The sequence below is a fragment of the Tachypleus tridentatus genome, chromosome 1 (genome assembly GCF_004210375.1).
Source record: "Tachypleus tridentatus isolate NWPU-2018 chromosome 1, ASM421037v1, whole genome shotgun sequence".
Taxonomy (NCBI): Eukaryota; Metazoa; Arthropoda; class Merostomata; order Xiphosura; family Limulidae; genus Tachypleus; species Tachypleus tridentatus.
In genome coordinates this window covers 128912579-128940341 of record NC_134825.1, presented here as the reverse complement: position 1 = coordinate 128940341, position 27763 = coordinate 128912579, and the positions used below count along the sequence as shown (strand labels likewise).

At 31.2% G+C, this 27763-nt stretch overlaps 1 protein-coding gene across 11 annotated transcripts in view; it reads right to left on the bottom strand.

The window, feature by feature from the left end:
• Positions 1-27558, bottom strand: part of LOC143223429 (required for meiotic nuclear division protein 1 homolog) — a 44467-nt gene extending 16909 nt beyond the window's left edge. Inside the window, exons 1-9 of one of the 11 annotated variants that reach the window (XM_076451458.1) lie at positions 27232-27558; positions 25238-25449; positions 19995-20176; positions 19362-19401; positions 16475-16575; positions 13624-13641; positions 9705-9802; positions 9203-9267; positions 4049-4125 (exon numbers count right to left, since the gene is read on the bottom strand). In XM_076451458.1, coding sequence (XP_076307573.1) covers positions 4049-4125; positions 9203-9267; positions 9705-9802; positions 13624-13641; positions 16475-16575; positions 19362-19401; positions 19995-20176; positions 25238-25339 — 683 coding nt within the window. In that variant the 5' untranslated portion in view covers positions 25340-25449; positions 27232-27558. The remainder of the gene's footprint in view (positions 1-4048; positions 4126-9202; positions 9268-9704; positions 9803-13623; positions 13642-16474; positions 16576-19361; positions 19402-19994; positions 20177-25237; positions 25450-27231) is intronic. The other 10 variants (XM_076451433.1, XM_076451443.1, XM_076451416.1 and 7 more) reach the window with 10 other exon arrangements.
• Between the last annotated feature and the right edge of the window lie 205 nt (positions 27559-27763).

Genomic DNA, 27763 nt, shown 5'->3' with positions numbered 1-27763 from the left:
TTGGAACTGGTGGTAGAAGATATGCTGGTTGTAAACTTAATCCAAAATTCCTTCTGGCTTTGACATCTTACCCATCGAGCATGTGCACGGGGGTTGCTGGAAAGTGAATGGGTTCGAGAGTGTGGCATATCTACAGAATATATCCAAGGCTCGTCTTTGAGCCTTCTATGCCATGTGGCAGGCAGGATTCCACCATGGACAAGGATACAGTGGAAAATGTGTCAAGGTTTTAGGAATACATTGAGCAGCTGCTTGTATAATACAATCAGTTACTGCTGCTACACAGTTGTCTATTGATGGCTTACAGACAATGGCAGGATCAAGTTCTGCGAGAGCAGTGAAATGGGGCCAGTTTGCCTGATCCAGCTTCCACCGGGGCACGCAGGTCGGGTGGCATTGACATCGGCCAGTCTTTCTCAAGATTACAGGAAAATGATCACTACCCCATGGATTATTGTTAACCCTCCATGAAAAGTGGAAAAATAGTGAAGGGGAGCAAATTGAGATATCAGTAGCAGAAAATAATATACTAGGTGCTTGAAAATAAGTAGAAGAACCAGTATTGAAAAGAGAAAAGTTGTGATCAGAGAGCATACACTCTACAGAGCAACCCCTCCTATCAATACCAGCACTTCCCCAGATGAGATGATGTCCATTAAAGTCTCTCAGGATAAAAAAGGGAGGCAGCAACTGTTCAATGAGAGCATCAAGGTTTAATTTATCATATGTCTCTCCAGGTGACAGAAAGAGAGAACAAACAGTGATGGTATGACCCAAGGAAGCACAGATGGCTACAGCTTCCAAGGGTGTGTTGAGTGGCAAAAACAGGGTGGGCACATACTGATCAACCAACAGTGCCACCCCTCCATGCACTCCTCCATCATACAGCCTGTCATTTCTGTATAAAGGAAACTGCCGAAAGGTAACTGTATTGGCAGGTTTCAGAAATGTTTCCTGTAAGGAGAGACAAACAGGATGGTAGGAAGCAATCAGTGTTTTGATGTCATCCAGATTAGAATGTAAACCTCGACAGTTCCATTGTATTAGGGTGGCCATTTTTATTTACGTGTAGGCGAATTGGGCAAAGAACCCTTCTGTTTATGACCACGTCTTTTTTCCTTACTTTCCTTATTCAATGGAGGTCTATTGACCTCCATGGATCCTGCCCTGGGTCGATTGGGCAGATCTTTGCAGTTGGAAGGGGATTCCAGAGACTGAGGACATGAACAAATGATTGTTTTGCATCTTAGGGTGAGAGAGGAAGATGGATCCGAGGAAATGCCTGTACCTGGAACCAAAGGATGTGGATGTTGGGGTTTGGTGGAATGTATATAAGGGACAGAGATAAGTGTCGAAGTTGATTCATCAACTTTTTTAACTATGGAGATCAAAAGACTTTTCATTTGTTTGGAGAATGATTCTTTAGGAGGCACAGAGAGATCTGTTTGCACTCTCACAGTAGCTGTGGAATGAAGTGCAGCAGCATACGTTCAAGATGAGGTGGTAGACAGCAATTTTCGAGCATCAGAATCGATAATGTTACGAATTGTTTTAAAACATTGCACCTCTTTTTCTTCCAACCATTTAGGGCAAGAACAAAAATAGGACGAGTGAGAGCCATTACAACTGATGCAATGAGGGTCCTTTTCACACTCATAGGTATCATGGTCCCTGCCACTGCAACAAGCACACGTCAAGGAGCCACGACATGACATCTTCGAGTGACTAAACCGTTGACACTGGAAACATCAGAGGGTTTGGAATGTATGGCTGTACTCTGCAATTAAGATAACCTGCCTTGATGGTGGCAGGCGGGGGTGGTGACGTAAATGTCAGAATAAGGACATTGGTCGGCACCATAATTCCATCTTTGCGAGTGGAAATAGGCCTCACTGCAGAAACTCCTTTGATGGAGAAACCAGTGAGAATCTCCGACTCTTGACATGTTCTTCAAATCCCTCTCAACAATAACTCCTCGTGATGAATTCAAAGTAGCATAAGGTGTAACCTCTATAGGTATATCTCCAATTGCCTTTGAATGCAACAGGAGTTTACTGTGTTGAGATATTGATGTTTCCTCCAATATGTCACCAGATTGAAGCTTTTTTACTGACTTTGGAGAGCAAGCAAGAGTCTTTAGTCCCTTCTGAATGAAAAAGGGAGATATTTGCCCTAAAGGTTTGTCTGAAAGTGAGTGCAATATAAGAAAATGAGGTACAACAGGTGGTACGGACAGTGAGGATTGCTGCTCAAAATCATCAAGACATGGTCGTTTTCCTCTAGACTGTTTTTTTCACTATTTTATTAAGGTTTGTAATTGGAGTATCCATAATAAATAAAGGGAAATTTCAGTGCCCACTGACTCCACCCACCATGGAGCCCTACGAGGGGACGCACTACAATGTCAAACAAGGACACTGCAGCAATGCCAGGGTTCCATGAGCACTATACCCAAATACCAGCATCAGATATAATCTCCACAACACCTGTTGAGAACATCCAACATTAGTACTTGGTTGACCCTAGCCCAAGTGGACCAGCCGATTGACCCAAGGGGGGCCACCCCAAGGTCGCCCGTCTACAGGAATTCAAGGCCAAAGTGATGTGTTAGGGTTGGATCCTCTCCTCCCCTTCATGGGTTGCCACGCATGGCAAACACGTGGGTGGATGTTTAGATCCTAGAGGAGGTAAACTGAAAGAACAGAACCTTCCCTGGGAGATCCACTCATCACATACAGGAATCCACACCAAGGGGAGAAATTTGGGATTTTTTAAAATTATTGCCTTGAAAATTAAGAATTTAAAACATATATTTTATTAAAGTATGGATTATTAGCTGAAACTTCATGTTATACTAATTGGCTAAACAAACAAAAAGTACTTTTATAAAATTTGAATGTGAGACACAAAAACTTTGTGTCATGCACAATAAAGGATACCTGGGGCAAGAGGGTTATAAAAGGAAAAAAGGATATTTGGTAAAGAATTAAATAAAAAATGTTTGAGATGTCCATAAATTATTGTAAACTTTTATCAAACTTAGCAAGCATACTGTTTCAGTAACTTATGCTCATATGAACATAAATTAAAAAAGGAACAAAACCAACAATATTTTATAGCAAACACAAATTTCAAATGACACTATTTGTTGAATTACATAGACTGGCAAAACAATTGCTAATAACAACAATCCATGGTTGCTTAATTAGGTCTTACACTGGGTAAAGCCAGCCTTTTTAATTTTCAACAATAGCATACACAACAACAAAAATTTGGGAAGCAGCTTTTAATTAATAGCTATCATTAATTAAATTTAAAATATCAAGTGACACATGAATTTCACACCTAGATGATGTTATGTATGTGTAACATATTATAAAAAAAAAAAGTTATATGGCAAAAATTACAGAATATGTCTCTTCTTATCAACACACACATTAAAGCCAAAATACAAGTTCTACATGAAGTTTTTTGTTTTTTAAATTTTGCACAAAGCTACACAAAGGCTATCTGCACTAGCTTTCCCTAATTTAGCAGTGTAAGACTATAGGAAAGGCAGCTAGTCATCATCACCTACCACCAACTCTTGGGCTACTCTTTCACCAACAAATATCAGAAATGACTGTCACATTATACGACCCCCACGGCTGAAAGGGCAAGCATGTTTGGTGTGATAGGAATTTGAACCCACAACCCTTGGATTACGAGTTGAGTGCCTTAACCATCTGGCCATGCCGGGCCTTATGAAAGTTAACAATTAGTTATTCTCATCAGTTTTACACTTAGTCTAGAAGAGATATCACTAGAAATCTTAAAAAATCTTCTACGACGAAAGTGAAAACAGTTAAAAGTTACATTTATTAAAACACAAATTCTAAGGTAATCCATTAGTTCATGATAGATATACCAATAAATTTTAAATTTTAAAACAAATTATTATATATAAAAATTTTCTTCAGTCAGATGGTAAAAGTTTAAAAAACTATAAGAGAAATTAACAAAGAGTAATGTTAGTAATAATCTGCAAAATATATCTACAATTACTCACCTCAAAGCAAAAATTTCTCCACTTTTTTGAAAAACTTGATCTCTTGTTATTGAAATCTTCTTGCCAATCTTCATTTCCTGTTCAAAAATATACATATTTATACATTATCAATGTTCATATGACAAATAAACAAGATTCCTCTGTAAGTATATGTTGGATGTACAAGACTGTTTAATGTTAGTTATTGGTTAGTTTATTTAATATTTAATCAATATTTAATTTTCATAACAAGAGTGTCAGTTAATCAGTGATGACAAGAAACCCACTTGTTGAGAAAATTTATATGCAAAAACGGCTCGTTTGGGCTGAGAAAACACTTTTACATAGAAGAGCGAACAACGTTTCGACCTTCTTCGGTCATCGTCAGGTCGAAACGTTGTTCGCTCTTCTATGTAAAAGTGTTTTCTCAGCCCAAACGAGCCGTTTTTGCATATAAAAGAGTGTCAGTTAATTATTTTTATAGTGCTTTCATGGGCCAGGCATCTGGAACATGGGATGATTGGCAATCCTTAATATGTAACATCATTCTGATACAAGCTAAGACCTTATTTTTAGCATTTTGAGATTTAACTAAAATTCCACACAAAGAGTTTTAAAAAATTCACAGATTTAGTAATGCTATCACAAGTTCTCAACTCCCATAGTACACAGTAATAAACTTATAGAAGATATGCATGCGATGTTGTGTTGTCGACTTACTCTCTCTCGGCCACTTGGTTAAGATTAAGCATAGCTTGTTGCGTGCTTGGCTATTTGTTTGCATTCTTGTTCTTTGTTTTCAGAGTTTATATGAAGGCCTGGACCTTAGCCACAGTGGAATAATTTTCATCTCCTTGATTAATGGTACTCTACTGCTTTCAGTGCAGCTTGCTTATAGTAATGTTTGACAGATTGTACTGCAGTTTGTAGCTATAACCAAGACTTTAATTAATGAAAGTGCAATCTAACTGCTTCAAAAGCTTGTTCTTTAATCTTCTTTCACTTCTTTTAATTTCATCAACTAACATAACAGTGCAAGTGTAACATATCTCTGAATATTTTTCTTTGACAAAGCTTGTTGTACATCGTTGGCAGATGAGAATAGTTTTGTATCATCTTAATCTCCTGAAAATAACATGGTGTATAGAATCCTTAATACAGTATGTGGTTATGCAGAATGCAAACAATTGACTGTTCCCGACAAGAAGACTGAAACTTGATTTGATGACTTCCATTGAGCTTCTTCATTTGCAAAGTTTGCTATGGATGCAATACCAAAGAACTACCTATTGAATATACATTACTACTATGCTCTGCTGGAGTACTACACCACCACCTTATTTTCACACTTGAGTTCTTGGATGATTTGCATTGTTTTGTCAGTGTCACAAAATCATCAAAAGTTTCATAGGACATTTCATCTTAATCACTCCCCAATGGAATAACATAATAAATCCTTACTTTTTTTTTCTTTTGTCATGTCTTTAATTTGCTCTGCAGCTGTTTCCCACCTGCTTTTCATGCCATTTTGACATCTGGGTCTAAACCATTGCATCCACACTGACATCAAGAGCATTTTCCCCAAGTAGAGAACTTAGTAATTACAAGCCATTTTTCTTATTTTCCTGTATTAACATTGTTTTATCAATACACCATCAGTAAACTTACTCACTGAATGTCAGTAGTATGTTTTGTAGCCAGTTGTGGATCCTCTTTTCACAGAACATGCAGCAATCACTTGCTTTTTTGTCCAAATAGGTTTTGATAAACATGTTTGTCAATACACAAATAATCTGGAATTACTTGAAAAATTAAGTTCTGCAAAATCTCAGGTACTTGTCCCATAGAAGCAGTGTTAAAAGTGATAGTTATAACAAATTTTGTAACATAACTCAGTGAGAGTTGTATATTGTGTGTGTAGTTCAACTGTCGTAATTTGACATCAAACTACTCAAACCTTCTGTATTTTCTCATTTCTTTGAGTAAGTATTCTTTCATCATGGCATCTCATAGTGTGTAGAATATTCTAGGCTTCAGTTGGGCAAAACACACACACACACACACACACACACACACACACACACATACATACATACACATATAGGCAACCAAGCAAATACAAGTTCAGTCACAAAAAAAAAGTTAGTGAAAAAAAACATCAAGTTGGATGACATGTTAGTGATTACCCTTGGCAAATGATTTACATAAAATTGGCTGGCATGTCAGTGATTACCCTTGGCAAATGATTTCTGTAGTTTCACAGCTGTATTGAAATAAAAGAAATAGGAAAAATAATTTGCTTTGTCAATTGGATTCTCAAGTAAGTGAACCAGCCTATGTGGACTTTTGAAAACAAGAGAATTATTTAAAACTCTGGATATTACTGTTGTAACCAAAAAAGCAGTAAATTAAGTTAGGAAAACTTAAATTAATGAAAGTGAAGTCAGATTGCATGACTGTTAGTCTAGCAGTAATGGGCAATATTTCAAAGTGAGTTTTACAGTTTAACAGAGATAAGGATAATAACACTATGTAACACAAATTTTGTTCCTGAATAGTATGTGTTATTTATTAAATGCTTATGTTGTAAAAGTACGGAAAATAGCCATTATTCCCTTCAAACTTTGCTTTTGTAACCTGGATAATGAAATTTAGAAATTAACCTATTTTCTATGTAAAAACGGGCAAATTTGCACATTTTCATTTACATAAGGTTTGAATAAAACAACATATGAATCAAGATTTACATGTATGTATATCCCCAAATATAGTCTCCCATCATGTTTTCGTTATACACTCCTTGGTAGCAGCGTTCAAAGTCCAGTATATTTTGGTGGAAGCACTCGCCTTGCTCCTCTGAGTATGCTCCCATGTTCTCCTTAAATTTATCAAGATGAGCATCAAGGTTATGGACATTCAGGGACATCCTACAGCCCATTTTGCCATAGTTCTTCACCAGAGCCTCATAATTTCTGGCCTTGTGATTGCCCAAGAAGTCCCAAACCACTGCGACAAAGCTGCCCCAAGCTTTTTTCCTTCCTACTGAGCTTTTTGGGGAATTTTATGCACTCCAGGATCTTCTTTATTTGTGGTCCAATGAAGACACCAGGTTTGACCTTTGCCTCAGACAGCTTAGGGAAGAAGTCTCAAAAGTACTTGAAGACTGCAAACTCCTTATCAAGAGCTGTGACAAATTATTTCACAAGACCCAATTTTATGTGCAATTGTGGGAACATCATCTTCTGTAAGTCCACTAGTGGCTCACACTTGACATTGTGCCTCCCCACAGAAAACTCGGTACGTTGTGACAAACTGGCCACATATACGGCAGAATGCATCTGTAGAATGATTTCAGCTTCTTGATGCCATCTCTAATAAAATCAGATAGGTCTATGTGTTCACTTAGGCAGCTAGAAATAAATTGAAGTGGTGAATGGTGAGCCCCTGTATATATATATTACTATGGAAAGTTCTAAAAAATTCTAAAAGGTTCTTGAAAATTCTTGTAAGTTCTACAACATTCTAGAAAGTTCTTGTAAGTTTAAGAAAATTCTCTATCAGCTAGTCAGCACTGAATCTACCTGGAATGTTCTGGAAAATGGGTAAATTTGAAAATTTCATTACCCAAGCCACTAAAGCAAAGTTTGAAGAGAAAAATACGTCTTTTCCATTTACTTTAGGCATAAGCAATTGGGAAATAACACTTTCTGCCCAGGAAAAAGAAGTAAAAATTTTGTTACATAGTTTAATTTGTCTTTTCAAAGGGTGTTTCAAAGTAGCTGATCCTCCCTATGTAGACTCTGACAAAAAAGAGAAAAAAGAGAGAGATTACTTAAAGTTCTAGACACAGTTGTTGTAACTTACAATGTGACATGTGTGAGTTTATTGCAGATTGTGTAGTTAAGAACACAGTATAGAAAAGTAATATGTCTGTAATTGGTTTATACAGTAAATGAACAAGATTGTATGAGCTTTGACAAGAAACAAAAACAGATATATTTCGTTTCAGATACAACTGTGATATCCTATTGTGCAAAGAAAGTTTGTAGATACATTATTCTTGTTTTGAATGTATTGTTTTAAAATAAGTGGATTGGGTGCTGTCCATTTATTGTTTAACTTTATTGTCAACAACTCACAGAATTTCAGCCATTACATACACAGAAATTTCACAATACATAATCCTTCAAGTTGATAGCACTCACGTATAAAGCAAGTGCTTACTTCTCTATATAATGCTAAAATTACACATTTATCAAAATTATGACTCCTTATTTTTATTCTCATAACAAACAATTTAAAAGACCACAAAATGGTATGGATTTTAAATTGTAAAACTGGTTATTCCTAATAACCACACAACTGAATTGTCACTTTTTTGCAAGGTTAAAAATTTACTTAATTATCTCACTGACAGGTCAGTGTTATTTCTTCCTTGCTTGCACATATATTATCTTCATTTGTGTTAAAAGTATCATTTATTATGGGGATGTACCAACATACTGCAAAAAAAATGGAAGAGATTTTCACAAAAAACTTTTACAGACAATTATAACATACAATAGAATTTAAAAACATAAATGGTATATCCAAAAGGAGAAGCTTTTCTTCTTTTATCTAAAAAACTACAAGCTTTGTAATGTAAATGGCACATTAATACTCAAATTTTGAACCCATCCAAGTCCAAATGTAAATTATAAGAATATAACAACTCTGAAATTTCTAAGAGTGGCACAAAAATATAGACTTGTAAAATGTATAAAATAAATATATTTCCTAACAGTAATCTCTATTCAGTTAATATACTGCAAAGAAACAAAATGTAATAGGTAATTTTGAAGAAATGTATTTCATATCATGAGAGGTACTATTGCCAACATTTCTGTACTGACTGAAAAAGACTACACATATAATGCATCTGAGTTTTGCTACATTTGTACCCTTTTGAAATACAACCAATAAATGAAAAAAAAAAACACTAAACTTTCAAAATTAAATCCTACCTTCTAATGTAATTTTATAAAAGTTTAGTCTATTTAGGTATATAAACATATTTTGACCTGCAGAGCAGCACCTACAAGACATAAGCCTGGTTTTTGACCTATAAATTTTAAAGCTTGTCCTCAATTGAAGTTACTTAGTAATAAGCATGCCTTCTTGCCCACTATTACTAACCTCAGTTATCCATTCAATACTGTCCACATACTTCTCCAACGAAGCTTCCCAGATTGCCAGCTTCACTGAAGTATGAAATATAAACAAGAAATCAAACTATGCTGCAATACTTCTATAGGCAACTCTAGAAATTTTGTTTTTTTATAAATTTACTGTATAACAAACACCATTAATGATAAAATAAGCTGATAACACTATCAAACATTCTTTAAATAAAAGATGAGATCTGCAAGAAACATGAATTAGAAGCAAATTTTCACATAAGTGCTAAATAATTTATACAATTATCAAATAAAATATGGGTCAATTTCTGTGTTATCCTAAACTTCAGTATAAAAATTAATCTTTCTTAAATAAATCATACAAACAATTCATAAAAGCCAACTTCTTTATACAAGTTTTGAGGGGAAAAAAAAGTTTAAAAGCATGACTAAATTCATACAGCTTAACTCAAAAAAGAGATAAACGATAAGAATTATAAGCAAATGATCAAGTACTTTACCAGATAATGCTATGCCATTTGAAAATGCATATTTTTCCAGGTCAGTCGAACCCTCAGAGTTCAGCATGATTTGGCCACTAATCAGACGAGTTTTATTGCTGGAATTTTTAAAACATCTCTACAACTGAACTGAATTTAAAGGTGAACTGTAAACATCTGAAAGATAAACCTGATCTAGAAAGACCAGAAATGAGTAACGTGTACCATATGTGCTATTTTTGTCAAAACACACACAGGCATGTATATATTTTTACTTTCGTAAATTAAGCTGAGGCAATGTATCAAATTAGTTCTTTGCAAACTGTATTTCAATCAGATATGTTTCACGCTACTTTCTAAAACAGTGCTTTATACCTATAAACCTCAGGTAAGAAGTAATTAAAATTATAGTTAAAACTATTCATGTTTCCATTAGCTACAAAGTTAATGAATTTGTTTTCTGATCAAATATTTTGTATAATATATCAACTTGATTGCAAGACCTTGTATACTTCTCATATTTTGCATCTGTGTATCAAAATGTTAAAACGCATAAACAGATTAACTAAAGCCTATGTGTTGCACTTGATTATTGGTATCTTTCTTCAATTTTGTGTTACAGAAAGTGTTGAAACCATAACAATGAATACTTTTCTTCTTTAAATTCAGCTAAAAACATTTAGTCAAACTGTAGAATGTCTTTCTACAAAAAAAAAATAAGTAAAAAATAGATATATATATTTAAAAAGAAAAATGAGTTTCTTTAAATATAAACATAACATATATAAACAGACCAGCACCACATTAAAACAGGTAAAGGATATCTTAGGTCACAACAGATAGCACATGATACACATTACAGATATTTTCTTTGTTCATGAAACAGAACTTGCATTTATGTAACAAAAATAAGTTCATTTTGTAATTCTCACCTTACCAACCTCAAAAAAAAAGAAATAAGGGGGTAGTATTCAGGGACTGTTCAATGATATAGCATAAATTTTTGTAGTTTCATAATGGTAAACTTGAAATTCCAATCTTTTGAAGCTTATAAATGATTTACAAAAATAACATCACATCACATTAGAAACAGGTAGTAATTCAGATGCAAGTTTATGAAGTAAAGTATTTTCTATAAAATATTGAACTTCTTTGAACACTACACCATTAGTGTCATGAACACATTGATTGTTATTGCTAATAAACACTTTATTTGATTAAGATAATCAGTATCTCGAATTTATTTAGTGATCGGAAAAGCAAACCATTTTATATTTCTGATTATATAATCATAAGAATAATGTTAACATTCATTATGTATTAACTATTTAACCAAACTGCTTATAATGCTTTAAGGTTTGTTGCTTATATCAAACTTTTTTTAGGAACTGATCTATCTTTTAGGATCCACTGTTTACTATATTTGTTGTTTTTCATCTCCAATATGAATGACTTGAAAGTAACATTTTGGCCATTTGCAAACACATGTTAGTTATTTTAAAAGTTTCTTGCAAAGGTACCAGTCACATTTGCACAATAGAACAATCCAAACAATTCATGAGATACACTCATAACAGATATAACGAAATGGATGAAGTCAATTTTCAAAAAGAGTTATATATTCAATTTAATGTTTTTTTAATTATTACAGATCTAAGTTTATAATAATAATATAAAATGTTTGTTTGTAGTTAAGCATAAAACTACACAATGGGCTATATGTGCTCTGCTCGTCACAGGCATCTAAATTCCAGTTTCTAGCATTGAAAGTCTGCAGACATACCAATTGCCACTGGAGGCAAAAAAAAAATTAAAATTAAAAATATACACTAAAAACAACACTTGAACAGTAGCTATTTTAAGCTTGGAAATCCCATTGAAATTATTCAAGAACAATGCACAACAAGCTACCAGAAAATACTAGGTGTTCTTTCTTAACAAATTGTTGTGCTTACAGGTAGTTTTCTTTTTTTTTTCCTTCAAATTTTGAATATTGTTTCCCAATGGTCAAAGTATTGAAAATTATACCAATATTAACAACTGGAAAAATGATGTCAGTGCATCTTGGTGAACACTGGATAAAAATCAAAACTCATTGGTGATTTTGCTAGTTGCTACTAATTTCAAGCCCTAATTTATATTATGATACTTAAGCCTAAATGAAACATAAGCTCCTTCATGCTTCAGATACTCTTTAATGTCACCCATTTCATAAAAAACTTAAATTATCATATTTTTCTCATATATGTCCAAACATCCGATAACTTACTAGAAAAGAATGTGCATCATGTTAAATAGAATATTCAAACCTATTAAACACACATAAGTACTGTACAATGAAAAAAACAAAAAACAAACAGAATGTCAAAATATGCATCTTGTAACAATATCAAGATGTTATGAAGATAAGGTGTTTGTTATCCTTCCGGAAACAAAATTTGTAAGTGCTAGTTTGATTTGTTAAACGTTAAAAGTATCTTCCTTATTATTAGAGCCATTTCACTATTTCTATTGCTTTACTGAGGAGTATAATTTGGTGTTAAAACTGTTTTATAACAGCATCTAATTAATCAGTTTAATTCTTTGTTTTTACATTTCTTCTTGAAACATGCAGCTGGAATGAGAAGTATACAGGAATTTGTTTTCACTAATTGCAACATTGACACAAAAAATGCTTCTAATTTGTCATACATTAAATATCTTAATCATTACACTCGTTTACTTGTTATGATGGGTAAGCACAGTGACATAACTTTGTTTTACAAAGTGTGGGGAAGGGACAGTTTACATAGCTGAGATATGCACGATAGTATTCTATTCTTCAAAAAGCTTATGTTCCTGCATTTCTTTGTAAAAATTAAGCCTGTGATATAAACTGTCATTTAAGTCAGATTACTCCATTACAGGCCTTCTCATATCCACTTTTATTATTAAAGCAAGTTGCATTCTAATACATACATGTACTTGTCTTATGGTAAATAAATATGTATAAATAAGAATATGCATAACTTAATCCAAAGAACTAATGCCATACCTTTTCCTCAATTAACCAAAATCAATACTTACTAATCATGTGTTAATCAAACAAGATGTTCTGCTGTAAATCAACTTAGAAACTTCTTTTACAAATAATTGCAAAATTTTAAAACCTAAAATAATTAATAAGTTTGATTCACTAGAATTAAAAAAGTTGATTTTATATTTGTGGCTGTAAATACTTATCAATAATGATGTTTTCATACCATCTTTGCAAATTGCACAGGATGAATTTGAAGGTAAGCAAAATTTATTATTTAATTAAAAACCTCAGTTAATCACACTGAATAATAATAAAAAGTAACAGGCTGGTTGAAATCTACAAATAATTATTTCAATCCTTTAAATTGTAATGCTTTTAAATTGATATCCTCAAGAAATTGGTATTCATGGTTACAAGTATTTCAGAGGAATTGTTACTTTACAATCATATCATACATCTTGACTTTCTTCTTTTAACAAAGACATACTTGTGTTAAATGAAAGTTTTAGAGTTGATAGTCTTAAGTTCATAAAAGCAAAAATAAACTTCTAAAAGATAACAATCTTTAATATTTCAGCATACCATTTGAAATAACCACCATAAGTGTCAAAATTGTTATATTATAAACTAATATTCTTTAACTATGAAAAACTGTCCTATAAAACCAGATTATAGTTTTAAGGTTGTAAAAGTATAAATATAAAAAACTAGGAAAGGTTTCACATTACAGTTAAATAATGTTTAACATGCAGGATTATGTAAGAAAATCATGACATCATACCTATCACAAGGATTAGGGAAAAATATTAGTATTCAAATTTGACAGCTTCAAACAACCAAAATGCACTTAGAAAACAAACACATGAAACATGTAGCTTGTACAAACATTTATTAGACACCAGCCAATGTCAGTGAACTTGCCTTCCTCTGGTGGACTTCCTGATGGGAGATGATAAAGAACAGCCTTCTAAATCAAATTAAATGAACTCATAACATCTATTACAATAAGTGTTGCAAAAGAAATAGTACCCACCACCTACAATATTAAAAAGAGTATATACATTTAGACTAACACCAATTATATATTTCTAAATTAATGTATTAATAACATGCAGAATTTTAAACTAATGAAAACGTACAACTGATATGTGTTACAGAAAGACAAAAAATGCTACCAGTGCATATAAAAATAAAATTGGCAAATATTACTTAAGTATTAACAGAAAAATGAAAAACTAATTTTTCCCAGTGTGTGATTTATAAAAAAAAAATGTTACCAGTCTATTAATGAAAAACAAGGAAAAATGTTACAAATGTGGGTACTGGTGGTAAAAAAAAATAATAATAATAATAAAAAAAATAGAAACTACTTATCAATGTATATGTAACAAACATTCACAGGGTTAATCCAATGGCCTAACCCTCATTCTGGTAAAGGAATGTTGACTATAATTCCAAATTCACTGTGTTTATTTATGTAAAATATGGCAAGTGTTTAACCAAATTTACAAGTCTGTTGTACATGTAAAATAATTTATTACAAAAGTATTTTGAATTAAGATATGTCTGTGAATTACCAATGCCACTCTGACAAATTAAAGTGCAAGGTAATGTTCACACACAGAATAAACACATTTTTGTCCATCACACAGTTTGAATATTGCATTTAACTAACTTCTAGGACCTCCAAAATGTACTTTTACAGTTAAGTTTTAATATTCCTGTAAACTGTATCTGGTATTTACCCTTCTTTACCACAAGTTTTCATTACATCAGCAAAGTGGGAAGAAGTGAATAGTTGATAACTTTGACATCACATACACAGTACCATGTTAAATGGTGCTCTGTGAAAGGTGTATGTTTAGTGCACCCTGAACACTACCCAAGAACACAGGGTTAACAGAAAAATATGAGATATTGTTTTAATGTGTACTTCACTGGAAAAAAATGAACAAAAATTAATTACATGCATAAATGAAATCTGAGAAGATTTATCAGTCTGCATATTAATGAAAAAAAATAAATAAATGTTCACACTATGTGTGTATGTTAAAGAGATAAGGAGAGAAATGTTACCATTCTTTGTATTAACATGAAAAAAATTAAATATCCAACAACTGTTTACATTAAAAAAGATGAAAAAATTATTATGAATATATTTTAAAACAAAAAGTGAAATAAAAAAAAACAGTTCAAGTGCATGTTTTAAATGAAAAGGAATAAAAATGTTAAAAGCATGCCTGTTGAAAACTTAATGTAAACCAAGAAATTAACAGAGTGCTGTAACTCACCATTCATACTTATATGATAATTTTCTTCAACATTCATATTGGGTTAAAATGTTTTAATTTTCATGCAGGCCTAACAATTGTCATTCAACACCACAGGCCAAATATAATTTCCAAAATCCCACAGTTACTTAAGGGTTTAATAATTTTACATTACAATTGCATAAAACTGCATCAGATCAGTTTAGTTTGTATAAACCAAGATACGTACAAAATACGCATTTTAAAAAAATATATAGATTGCAACTTTCAAAGTTTAAAACAAGAACAAATAAAACAATAATACAGTTAATAAGACAGCAATAATAATAATAATAAGACAGCAAGGAAAAATATATAGTATATGAACTGGAACTCAGATATTTAGTTACTTACAAATAATGAGTTATAAGTATGTTTTTAAGCTAACATTTTACATTTACCTGTATTATAAAAACATGTAAGAAAAGAAGCTAACAGAACTGTGTTCATGGGTTTAATAAATCAACAAATCAGCAATTTTACAATTCAAATATACAATGTATATTTATCTATTATTACAAATCATAAACTGAAAGTAATGCAGTCTGTATGTATGAAAAAATTAAGCTAAAGAAATCACAAAATTGGTATTTTAATATTCTAGCTCTTATACTTTGAGTATTATTCAATTGTATTTTTATGGTGAATTGTGTTAAGATTTTGAAGCATCCAAATTATTAATGTCAAGAGGTAAGTCTACATTTTTCTTTTAACTACCTCCATTAAAAATTAATAGTAGATTTAATAGAATATGATAAGGAAAAGGCCTTGTAAAATATGATGTAAATAATAAAATCATTTTTGGTTAAACTGACAAACAGTAGCTGCTGTACAATCTTAAAGAAAATACCTTTTGCAATGTTATGATACAGAATAACTTCCATACATATCAGTATATCAAAAGGAGAAAAGCAGTTAAACTATTATTAAGTACATTAAAAGTATATAACTTAAAGTTCTATTCATATAAACATGTAAGGGCTATAACAAATTATCAAACTCAAAAATTAAGTCCTACTTAAAATGTGATTCTTATCAATTCAGTTGCTTCCACTTATAAATATGTACTTACATCTACTCTTCCATAACAAAATATACTTCAAAATTTATTTACATTCAATACTTTCTAAACCCAATGTTCCAGAAAATTACTTTATCATACAATATTAAAATTTCATAGCCAAACAGATTATGAATCACACAATCACAGTAGCACAGGATTCATTTACCATTCACGTTTGAACTTAACAAGTCCACAAAATAGGCCAGCATTGTGCAATTTAGCAGCACTTGTCTTATTTTACCATAACTCTTAATTCTTAAGAACAAAGATTCAAAATGATTTACTGTTTTGTGTTGAGAAATTAATTTCTCCTGAAGTTAAATTTCATGCATTTTAAAATAAATTATTCTTATGCTAGAAAATTAAGAATAACAAAAAGAACAGAAAAAAATAAACTTACTCTGTATACAAGTATTCCATTACCTCCTTTTCTTCAGAAACAATACTTTCATCATATGAGTTTGTTTCATAGTCCTTTAAAAATTTCAGCACTGCTTGTTGCTGAAAATATTCAACTTTGCCATGAAAATATTTCTGAAATGCTGATGAGCCACATAATGGGAAATTCACTACAATTTGTATAAAATCAAATGTGAAAAACAAACACCACAGAAATACATTTTCAGAAAACCTTTGTCAGTTTTTGAATGTACCAATTTTTTTAACAGTTTATCTTCAGATGATTTCAAGTCTGATATACTGGTTTCAATTCAGTTTGATAGGATCACACGATGAATGATATTAATAAAGTGTACCATAAAAATAGTCTAGATACTTGATAAGTTGCATGAAATAAAACAGTGCTCAATTAGTATATGTACATAAGATCCCTTACTGTTTTCTTCTTTCTCTTCACACTTTTTTTGCTATCGGCAGAATGATATTTACTAATGTAACGATCGTTATTCTCAGAATAGCTGGTATAGGTATCAGCACCTTTACTAATAAAGCAGAGAACAACATTTCAACCTTCCTTGGTCATTTTCAGATTTACCTGAAGATGGCTTAGGAAAGTCGAAATTTGTTCTCTGATAAAGATCAGTAAAAATGTTTATACCCCTATCATCCGTTCTGAGCCACAAATATTGACAGAGCACACAATTTTTTCAAACCACACAAATCTATCAAATTTCCCAAAGGTTTATATTACACTTTTATCTTAATGTTATGATACACAAAGGAGGTTTAAGACTGACAGAATTTGTAAGAAAATGCAAAATGTTTTTTCACATATTATTACTTCATGTTTTCTTAAACAATATTTTTAACAATGTTTAAGTAGAACAACAAAAACCGATAACTTTATTTTTTCAGAATTAACCTCAGCTCATATTTTACATATTCTATGGACAGATACACAAGCATACAATATATACATGTTCTCCATGTCCAGAATAACTAGGTCTGAGTTCGATATATAGTTACCTCTTAATACTTCATAAATTGAACAAACAATCTATCTGCAAACTCTACATACAACCAGAATTATGTTTTACCAAACATCTTTATTTTTATTGGCATTTAATTTTAACAAAATGTGGGAAATTTGTTTGTTTGGAATTAAGCACAAAGCAACACAATGGGCAATATGCACTCTGCCCACCACAGATATCAAAACCCAGCTCCTAGCAGTGTAAGTCTGCAGTCATATTGTTGTCCACTGGGAAGTAGTATAGAAATAATAAGATGAGTTAAAGAATGTAAGTTTGTAGATTAACACTTTTTTGTATTTCTCAAAAGTTTGTAATATAACAAAAAACTGATACCAATGAATTTCCAATGTGTATATTCAACACTGATTTTACAATTGAATTCTCTCTACAGTAATCCCTTGTAGTATCCTTATGTAACAAATTAAAATGTTAATTATAAAGCATAACTATCAGCAGGGAAGAACAGAATATGTGAACTCCCTTACTAACAGAAGACAGAGGCTATGTTTTCATTTGTTATTTTCTCAAAAAAGGCTAAATGGATGTAGAAAAATATTGACATATATTTCGACTATGACCCAACCTACAAGGGATTAGTTTTGAAGGGTTAAGGTCAAAGATCAAGGTCACATAAATTCACAAACACCTTCTCAATAAACATGGGGTCATATTTTTTACACTACATTTGCTCTATAGCTTAATCAAAATTAATCTGATTTTGATGAAACTTGTTGGACATGTGTAGAATGTTATTCCTTATTATTCTCCCCAAAACAGTCCATGTCTATTAATAATCAAAGAAATATAGACACACTTTCATTTTTTAGGGTCATACATGATCACTAATGTCACAGAGGTATGCACTCTATTAAGTGCCCCTCTAGTCTCTGAACGTTTCCACATGTAGATATTGTAGCAAGGTTTGAACATTTATAGTGACTGGAAGTATACTTCTGCCAAATGTGATGACATTAACTGCACTTGAAATATTTTCATATAATATTAATCAGATCAGGTACAATGGTGAAATGTATCCCCACGGTCAAACTGATTCACTCTTGGTGAAAGTAGTTCAAAGCTCAGTGTTACATTGATGGTCCACCATTTTCAAGAGAATGGTATGCAGACAACTGGAATTTCAAAAAATGGTCAAACTCAAAAATAAATTGACACAAAGGGAAAAAAAAAGCTTGGCAGTAAACCTATATATCTGAAGGTTAAGAAATGTGTATTTTAGGTTGGTTTCTGCAAAAAGGGGAAAAGGAAAAAGAAACTGCAGTGAGAAGAAGCACTCTCTGAATACCTTTATAGTATATACTGTTGTTTTTTTTCATGAATCACTGTTTGACAATATCAGATTTTTTCTACACAGCAATCAGCAAGTTAGTTAACAATGTACCTCTTTTAATAGAGGTTACTATTTTCAAAAATTCTTCCAAAATATCCCTAGTGGAAAATCTTTGTATTTACAATGCTAAAATCAAAGATTAGATTCCCATCAGTAGACACAGCAAATAGTCCAATGTGGCTTTGCCACAAATAAATACACATTCTCTTCCAAAACTTCAATAATAAAAAATATATGTTTTTAAGGTCTTAAATTTATAAAAAATGCAATTTTTCAAACATTTTCAAGGTTTTAAAGAATCTGTGTAAGATCTTTAAATACTGACTTAACTGTCTCTTTAGAAATTTACAGTGGAGAAATATAAGAAAATTATGTGATAGTATTTTACACAAACTTCCAAGGTCTGTCACTAAACTTTCACCAAAATACACAAAAGCTACAGTCAGCATAAAACAATGTTACATAAACAGCAATATTGTTGTACAAACAGAAATAATTTTACTTACTTCTATTTCAGGCACATTCCAGAAAACAACAGATCCTTCACTGAAAAGAAATACTTAGTTTTAGAGATAAAAAGTGAAATATACATACATTCATATTTAATATATATATAAAAAATTAAACAAGCAGAACAATTTAAAACCATTAATAGCATTTTCCCCTATTGTCATCTTCAACATAAAGTTAATTCTAATGAGCACGAGGGTGAATATTTATTCTGTACATGAAGTCTTTTATTTCTCTGTTACAGCAATTTTCATCAATTTTTCATACTTTCATATATAACAAACTTTTCTTATAAAAACAAAACAAAAACACTTAGTTGTCAAAACACTGTATTCCTGAGAACTTAAATGATTTCTTCAACACTTTTATCTAGTTTTATCTTACTATACAATTAAGGTATAACTACAATTTGAAAAATCAGTTTGATACTTCATTATAACTAAATTCAAATTAAATTATACACATTGTTTAAAGATAATTATGATACAATTAACTGGTGTTTACAAAAAATAACAAAAACCTTAAAATGTAGCACATGAAAGCATGTTATTTGAAGTTGAAAGAATTTCATTATTACAAATGTAACCAACAAAAATACAGATGTTGGTCAATACAAGTTTCAAGCATACCTAAAAAAATATACTTCTCGTGGTTCTCTGCCCACTTGATACTTTGCACACATATGCAACACATCATTCATATCTTCAGACACTGCTGATTGTTGATAAAGGCCTTGTCTATTCAAGCCATCTATAAGACCATTCAGATCATATTCTTCAGCTGTACTGTAAGCCACAACACTCCACCAGTCCTAGATCAGGTTACAAAATAAAATACATACACTTTTAACCTCTTAAATGTACAGCTTAAAAATGGCATGGTAAAAACACAAATTTAGGTTGGTTTATTTTAATTCAGAAATGGAAACTTGTTGATACTTTCTGAGCTAATATTTGAGTAAAGATACTAAAATTATATTTTATGTCAGATACAAAATATTTGTATGAGCTCTAAAAATGTCAAACCATGCCAATTTTAGTGCAGGTTTTGTTGAAATACAAGTCTTGTTGAATAGCTTTTAGCTTATCTTACAAGGGTGTGTGTGTGTGTGATGTTTGTAAACGATAATACTCTCTCAGTATATATATATTATATAATTTGCATATTTCACATCTTGATCTTTGTTAAGAACTAGATTAAGTGTTTAGTGAAACATGAATAGCATACTTAATTTTTGGTACTTATCACATAAAATAAAAATACTCTTGTGTGCTGTGGTTACTCATGTTCAACACAGACTAGATTTCATTAGTCTGGTATTGTTCATACCTTCTGTCACTGTATTATTTTACTGTTTAACAAAATCAGGTATGTAAAAGATATGGTTAATTTAAGATTATTTTTTACAAATACATAAGTAGTTACTCTAACAAACAATAAATAATTCACATACTTAATTTATGACTAAACCTTAAATTCATAAATTCTGCACTAATATAATATAATACTGTGTTATTGTATTTCTTTTATTTGTATGTTCTTTCTAAATCATCTGATGAAAATAACTCTTAAATGTGATCAACATAATAAGAAGGTATTAGTTATTTTATTCTTCACATCTTTACGATATTGAATAGTTATCCATCATAAACTGTTGTAGGCTTATATTACAAATTACTTCAAACCTTTCTAACAAGACTAGGATTAATGTAAAATTATGAACTTCCTCATACAACTTTACAGCTGTGATGAAAACATACCAACTAATTTACAAGCTGTCTTTAATAACTATACAATTTTAATGATACAACTCTCTGCCTTCTTAACTTGTTCTAGATATTTCTACAACTTCTTTAATCTTTAAATTGTCCACTCTCTAGCTAAATTAAACAAAATACATTATAGATATAGCTAATTATAATACTTTACAGTAATAGGTGTAATATTGAGCCAAATTCTTTTTCACTTTTGCCTACTTTTTTTTGACAACATTCTGAGGTGACAAAAGTATACATACATGTTTTTAAAATGTATATAAAAATATGCACCAGTTAATGTTATAAAAATGGTTGTAATGTGTTCTTTCATTGGCAGGTTCTTTTGGCTTACTTGGTGAAAATATTGTAAAGTCCAATCAACATAATGATAAAAAAAAAAATTATATCTTCGTTAATATGAGGTAATTGGATAAAAAAGCAGTTGGATGCAAGAAAGAGAAGGCTGGTATAAATGGAGTTCAGTCAAAATGGATTAATGTCACAAGTGGGAGTTCTTCAGAGCTCAGTCTTAGGACTTTTACATTTTTTTACTTATGTCAATGACACAGACGAAGAAATGGTCAATAAATTACTTAAATTTCCTGATGATATTAAAGTGTTGTGTGTTGGTGGCTGTGAATAGGATGCTGCTGTTTTTCAAAATGATTTAGATAATTTATTGAATCAGGCAAATAAATTGCAGATGGATTTTAATTATAATAAATGCAAGATAATACATACTGGTTACCATAATTTGGATGAGAAAAACCTTAACAGTGTCATGAACAAAAAGGATCTTGGTTTAATGGTTGATTAGGTTCTTAAGCCATTCAAGCAGTGTGCTGTTGCTTGTGGTAGAGCAAATAGGATTTTTGGTTGCATTTACAGAAATACTGAAAATAAAACTAGAGAGATTATAATTCATTTTTAAAAAGTATATACTTTAAGCAACATGGCCAGAAATTTGCTTGTGGTAGAGCAAATAGGATTTTTGGTTGCATTTACAGAAATACTGAAAATAAAACTAGAGAGATTATAATTCATTTTTAAAAAGTATATACTTTAAGCAACATGGCCAGAAATGTCAAATATTCTATCAGTAAAATTGTCCATTCTGATGTGAAACAATATTTTGTGATTATAGTGCTGAATCACCTGAATTTTAATCATTAATGCAAATAATAATCATTAAAAAAACATACAGTATAGAAACAGTGAAAATACCAACATGATATGTATCTTGACAAACATCCAGAAGAATAATTGAAAGGTTTGATATACAATTTTGCATTTGAATTAATTATCACTCTAATATACTGATTTTTCTTCACATCCCTTACTGAAAGTTCAGCATCTTTTCTTTATCAAACAAACCAAAATTCAATTTAATTCCACACTGAATTTACTTGTTTCACAAAAAGTACAAATAGTTTTGAAATCACAAAGAAATAACTTCTCAGGCCATTTTTATCTCTATGCAGATATAATTCAAAAGTATAATTTCAACTTTAAAAGCCTCTTAGTAGTCTTGCTTGTAAAATAAAATTATACTTTGATCTTATAAATTAAAACCTGAAGTACACACGACTTGACCAATAATAAATCTGATGATTAACTTTATTCTTTCACAATGTTTTACTGTAACTATTCTATCAGTAACAATTTTTCCGTGACAGTGATGAATGTTTAAAATATTGAGTGATAATTTAAAAAATCAAACAATATGTGAGTGAAACTTAAATATACTGATTCACAATGCTTGTAAGCCCAGCTATATTTTTACTGTTTTGTATATTTGGGATTATAAAAATATCAAATTTTACATAACAATTTTTCTAACAAAAATTAGAATGATCCTGACCATTGAAACTTCATATTACGAAACTGTATGTGTGTGCATGTGAATGTGCATATAGTAAATATACGAGGTCTGTTCAAAAAATACGCGGACTGACGTCATAAAACAAAATGTACTTTATTTAGAAGTTACAGGTCTGGGACCCCTTCAAAGTACTCTCCTCCCCAACGCACACACTTATCCCAACGGTGTTTCCACTTGTTAAAACAGTCCTGGTACGTTTCTTTTGTAATGTCCTCCAGCTCCTTCGTCGCATTTGCCTTAATCTCGGGAATTGTCTCAAATCTTCTTCCTTTCAAGGGTATTTTGAGTTTGGGGAACAAGAAAAAATCGCAAGAAGCAAGGTCAGGTGAGTAGGAGGGGTGGGGAAGAACAGTGATCGAGTGTTTGGCCAAAAACTCACGAGTTCTGAGGGCTGAATTTCGCAGCAATGCGGTGCATGTTCAATTTTTCGGTCAAAATCTCGTAACAAGATCCAACTGATATCCCACACTCTTCAGCAAGCTCCCTGACAGTCAGACGAAGATTTGCCCGCACCAGGGTGTTGATTTTGTCGACGTGTGGGTCGTCAGTTGACGTGGAAGGACGTCCAACGCTCATCATCTTCAATGGACTGTCGACCATCCTTAAAACGTTCATGCCACTTGAAACATGCCGTACGCTTCATAGCAACATCACCGTAAGCCGTGTTAAGCATAGCAAAAGTTTCAGTTGCAGATTTTCCAAGTTTAACACAAAATTTCACAGCAAGTCGTTGCTCCTTCAGGTCATTCATTCTGAAATCCGCCAAACGAAAAAATCTCACTTCACTTAAAACCGCGTAGCTAATCAGCTGATCTGTGCAAACCTAGCGACACCAAGCGGATTCCCCTGGAACCAACCGGAGCCGCGCAATTCGAACAGTCCGCGTATTTATTGAACAGCCCTCGTATATAAAAAAAAACATATATAACCTTTTTTGTACTTTTGCTCAGGTTTTATACAAATAGCCTGAAATCACTTTATTTCAGACCTTTCATTTTTTTTTAATATCATACAAGATTATTTGTTTTGTTTTTCTCAAATTTCTCCACACAAGATCTACTTTAATTCCTATTACATAACTTATTAAAGTATTAATAGTGCTTCCATATTAGTCTAACTGTTACTTCCATTCAGTAGTCGAAGTACATTTAAAGTGTTCAGAATGAATCAATGTTAGCTACAAGTCAGGAATAAGGGATATTGCATAACTTATTGCACTAGAAAAGATGTGAAGTTAACATGAATCAAGTAATCATTTTAAGTGTTTTTTGGTATTTTGAATAGATTTCCTTTATTTTTTTTCTTTCCTTGTACTGGGGTATCAATTGATTAAAACAGAAAATCAGAAACCCTAAATACATTTCTTATCACTTTCAAATACTCATACTATGTAGTTTAAATATAAGTAAAATAAGTACTGCATCAATATAAAACTAAGCAAGAATAGGTCATCATTATGTATATTTGAGAAATGTTTTTTTTGGTTTTTTTTTACACTTATGAACTACAGGAATTCCCCAAAACAAATTATATGGGATGAAAACATAAACAGTAAAAATCCATTATTTCACTTTACACTTTTTTTAAAATCACCAAATGAAGAGTTGTGGTAAGTTATGAAACATAAATAACAATATTTAGTTAATATAGGTTTATATTAAAAACATTTTGTTAGAAGTAAAATAACTACAGCAGTTAACACTATAGCCACACAATCACAAGTGCATACCAACTCAGTAGCTATAACCAGATAAACATTTCTATTGTAAGAACACCCAATTAAATTATGGTCTTGACTAATTTGTATCAAAGTTTATTGAACAGGTCTAATTTATGTATGATTCATAATAAAAATGAAGCTGTAGCAAAGAGAAATGAACAATGAAATGTATACCTTTACTATTAGAATCATTGTAGCCACATTAAGTCATTATAATGATGATATAAAAGAGTTAAAAATAATACAAATTTTGATCACTTAACTAAATCTTCATGAAAGAGAAAAAGTTCAGATTCACTAACAAATAGTTAAAAATAAGTATCTTAGTCAATGTTTTTATATTACATGTACTTTCATGTTACCTCAAAAAGCATGTCCAATTTATAATTTATATGTCTGTTCTGAAACTTACTTTAGTAAATCTTGCTTTTTTGACTAGAAAACATCTGACACAATTGTATTCCATATGAGAACATAAAACTCTTTTTACTACTACAACTGGTGTTATGTTACCTGAGTGGAGTCTTCCTCAGCTGCCATACTTGGTTTTTTTCTTGTGACTCTCCTTTTGGCCTGTAATGGTGAAACTTTGCTTTGTATATTACCTAAGGACATTACTCTGGAAAAAAGAAGATGGCTTGATCCAAGTTGATTGCCATGAAAACCACTAAGGCCTAATACAATTGAAGACCAATTTGTTTTAGATAAATTCCTGTACTGTCCATCTATTAGAATAAAATAGGTAATATTATCTCTTGTTTAAAATTTTAATATCCTGTTGTCAAACAAATACATAAACACCCAATATTCTTATGATGTAAAGTTTCATTTATATATTAACACGTTGGCTGCCATGTGCCCCACTGGTGGGTCACAACCTACTTTTGGTTATGGATGTCAGTGATGCTACACATCAGTGTATCACAAACAATTAAGTCTCAAAGCCAAATTTCTCTTGTGGCATACAAGTTTTGGATGCAATGACAGCTTCTTGACACCTTTTGAATGTTTGATTTTATCTGTACATAATTTATTATGTGGCAGCCAATGTGTTAAGGGTTTTTAGTTTACTTATAAATAACACCTGTTGATTATAAAACATTATACAACTCAACACAATATAATTAAAGCTATTACACAATTTTTAAAAGTCAAAAGACACAACTTAGAGTTGCAGAAAAACAGATTAGTGTAAATAATTTAGCAATTTATAGGATATTATTATTAAATATCTTTACTGCTAACAAAGGTAATGAACTACTTTGTAAAATAATATGTTGTCTATATTAATTACTATTTCATTTCTACTCTTAACTTTAATTTTATATTATTTCTATCTATGTTTAATTCTTACTATTTAAAAGAATATTTTTTAAAAAGAACCAAAGTGGAATGTTTATTTTTTTAAATTTTTACTGCAATTGCTTTTGTGTCTATCATTAGGTAACTGTCTCTAATTTGCAAAATACTGAGCAAGCAAGAGAGGATACTGAAACATTAGAAACATAATTCATTCTTTTTTCATTCAGAATATGAATGATTTTTTTTAGTCAATTCACAATTTTACATTAATATCCCCTTCCCCTCCCCATAGAAAAAATTCTTAAGAAGCCCATGGATATCAGTTCTTTTTTAACCTTAAAAGTAGACTATTCAATTGTCTTACATAATGTTTGTTTAGGTTTTAAAATATTTCTTTGAATTTGATTGAATCACTTATGCACTTTTTAAACATGTTTTCATAATCTTCTCTTTACATAATCATGGTTTTACCTCCTCTGTCATCTTTTACTATGATAATTTATGAATTATTCCACAATTCTTTTCAGGGTGATATTTGGCATTTCAGGAAATTTTGTAAGATTTTCACATTATGCAGTATATAACCTTCAATTCTACATAATATTTCATGAATAAAATCATTTAAGTTTTGATCGTCATTTGGTATTTTATGAAACCATATCCTGTTATTCTTGTCTTGAAATGTCTGTAATTTCACTGCCTGTGTTCTTAACTTAGTCTAATACTTATTATTTAATTTCAATAGATGAAGTGCTCTTCTTTGCTGTTCAGTGGTGTTTGTTTTTGTTAAGGTGTATTTGAAATGTTATAAAAAAGGTTAAATAAAAATAAACAATCTAATCAAAAGCTGCATCACTGTTTCTTTAAAGTGAATAATAGATTGCCTTTCCTCAAAACAATATTTCTTAATTAGAAACATTATTGTATTAAATACTGTTGTGATGGTATGGACTATTTGCATGTCCTTAGTTTTACATAACCAATAAGTCTAAAATATAAAATACTCGTGTCATTTGTTTATTGTGAAAAGAACTTGAATTGTTTTGAAAATAGTGAAAACTTTAGATATTTCATCTATGTTTTTCTAAAGGATGACGTTTCAATATGTCTAAATATGATCAATTTTTATAAAACTGGTACATTCTGTACGAAATATATTAAAAGTTGTTAAATGTCAGATCTGATTTCATGATGGAGACACATACTTACTAAAATGGCTATACCGTGCACATGCAACTGAAACTGAATGGTAATAAGTACGTGTAAAATGACTTGAGGAGTTCCTTGTTCCTTTCAGTTTTACGAAATTTTTCAACAAAAATGATTTCAATCTCCATCTTGACATTTTCCACGGACACTAAAGTTAAGATTAAAACTTATTGATGATTCCTAATAAAATAAAAATGAATTAAAACATTATTACTCAAGAAAACTCATCAAATCTTCAGCTTATACAATTCACTCAATTTCCAACCCAACTAAAATTACACTAATACACCAACGCCATAGAAGTATCAAAATAGTTCAAAATTATGCAGCCCCCTCTCCAAAGTGCAAATTAAAAGTCAAGAAAAAAAAAAGTCACCAGTGAGAATACACACTACAAGAATTATTGTGGATAAAACAATAAATACTTAATAACACAAATATAATACAATTTTAAAATCATAGTTTTTGTTGTTGTTTTTAATTGTGGCAGAGCGGCTAATACAATAGCACCAAGTTTTAGGGTTTTTT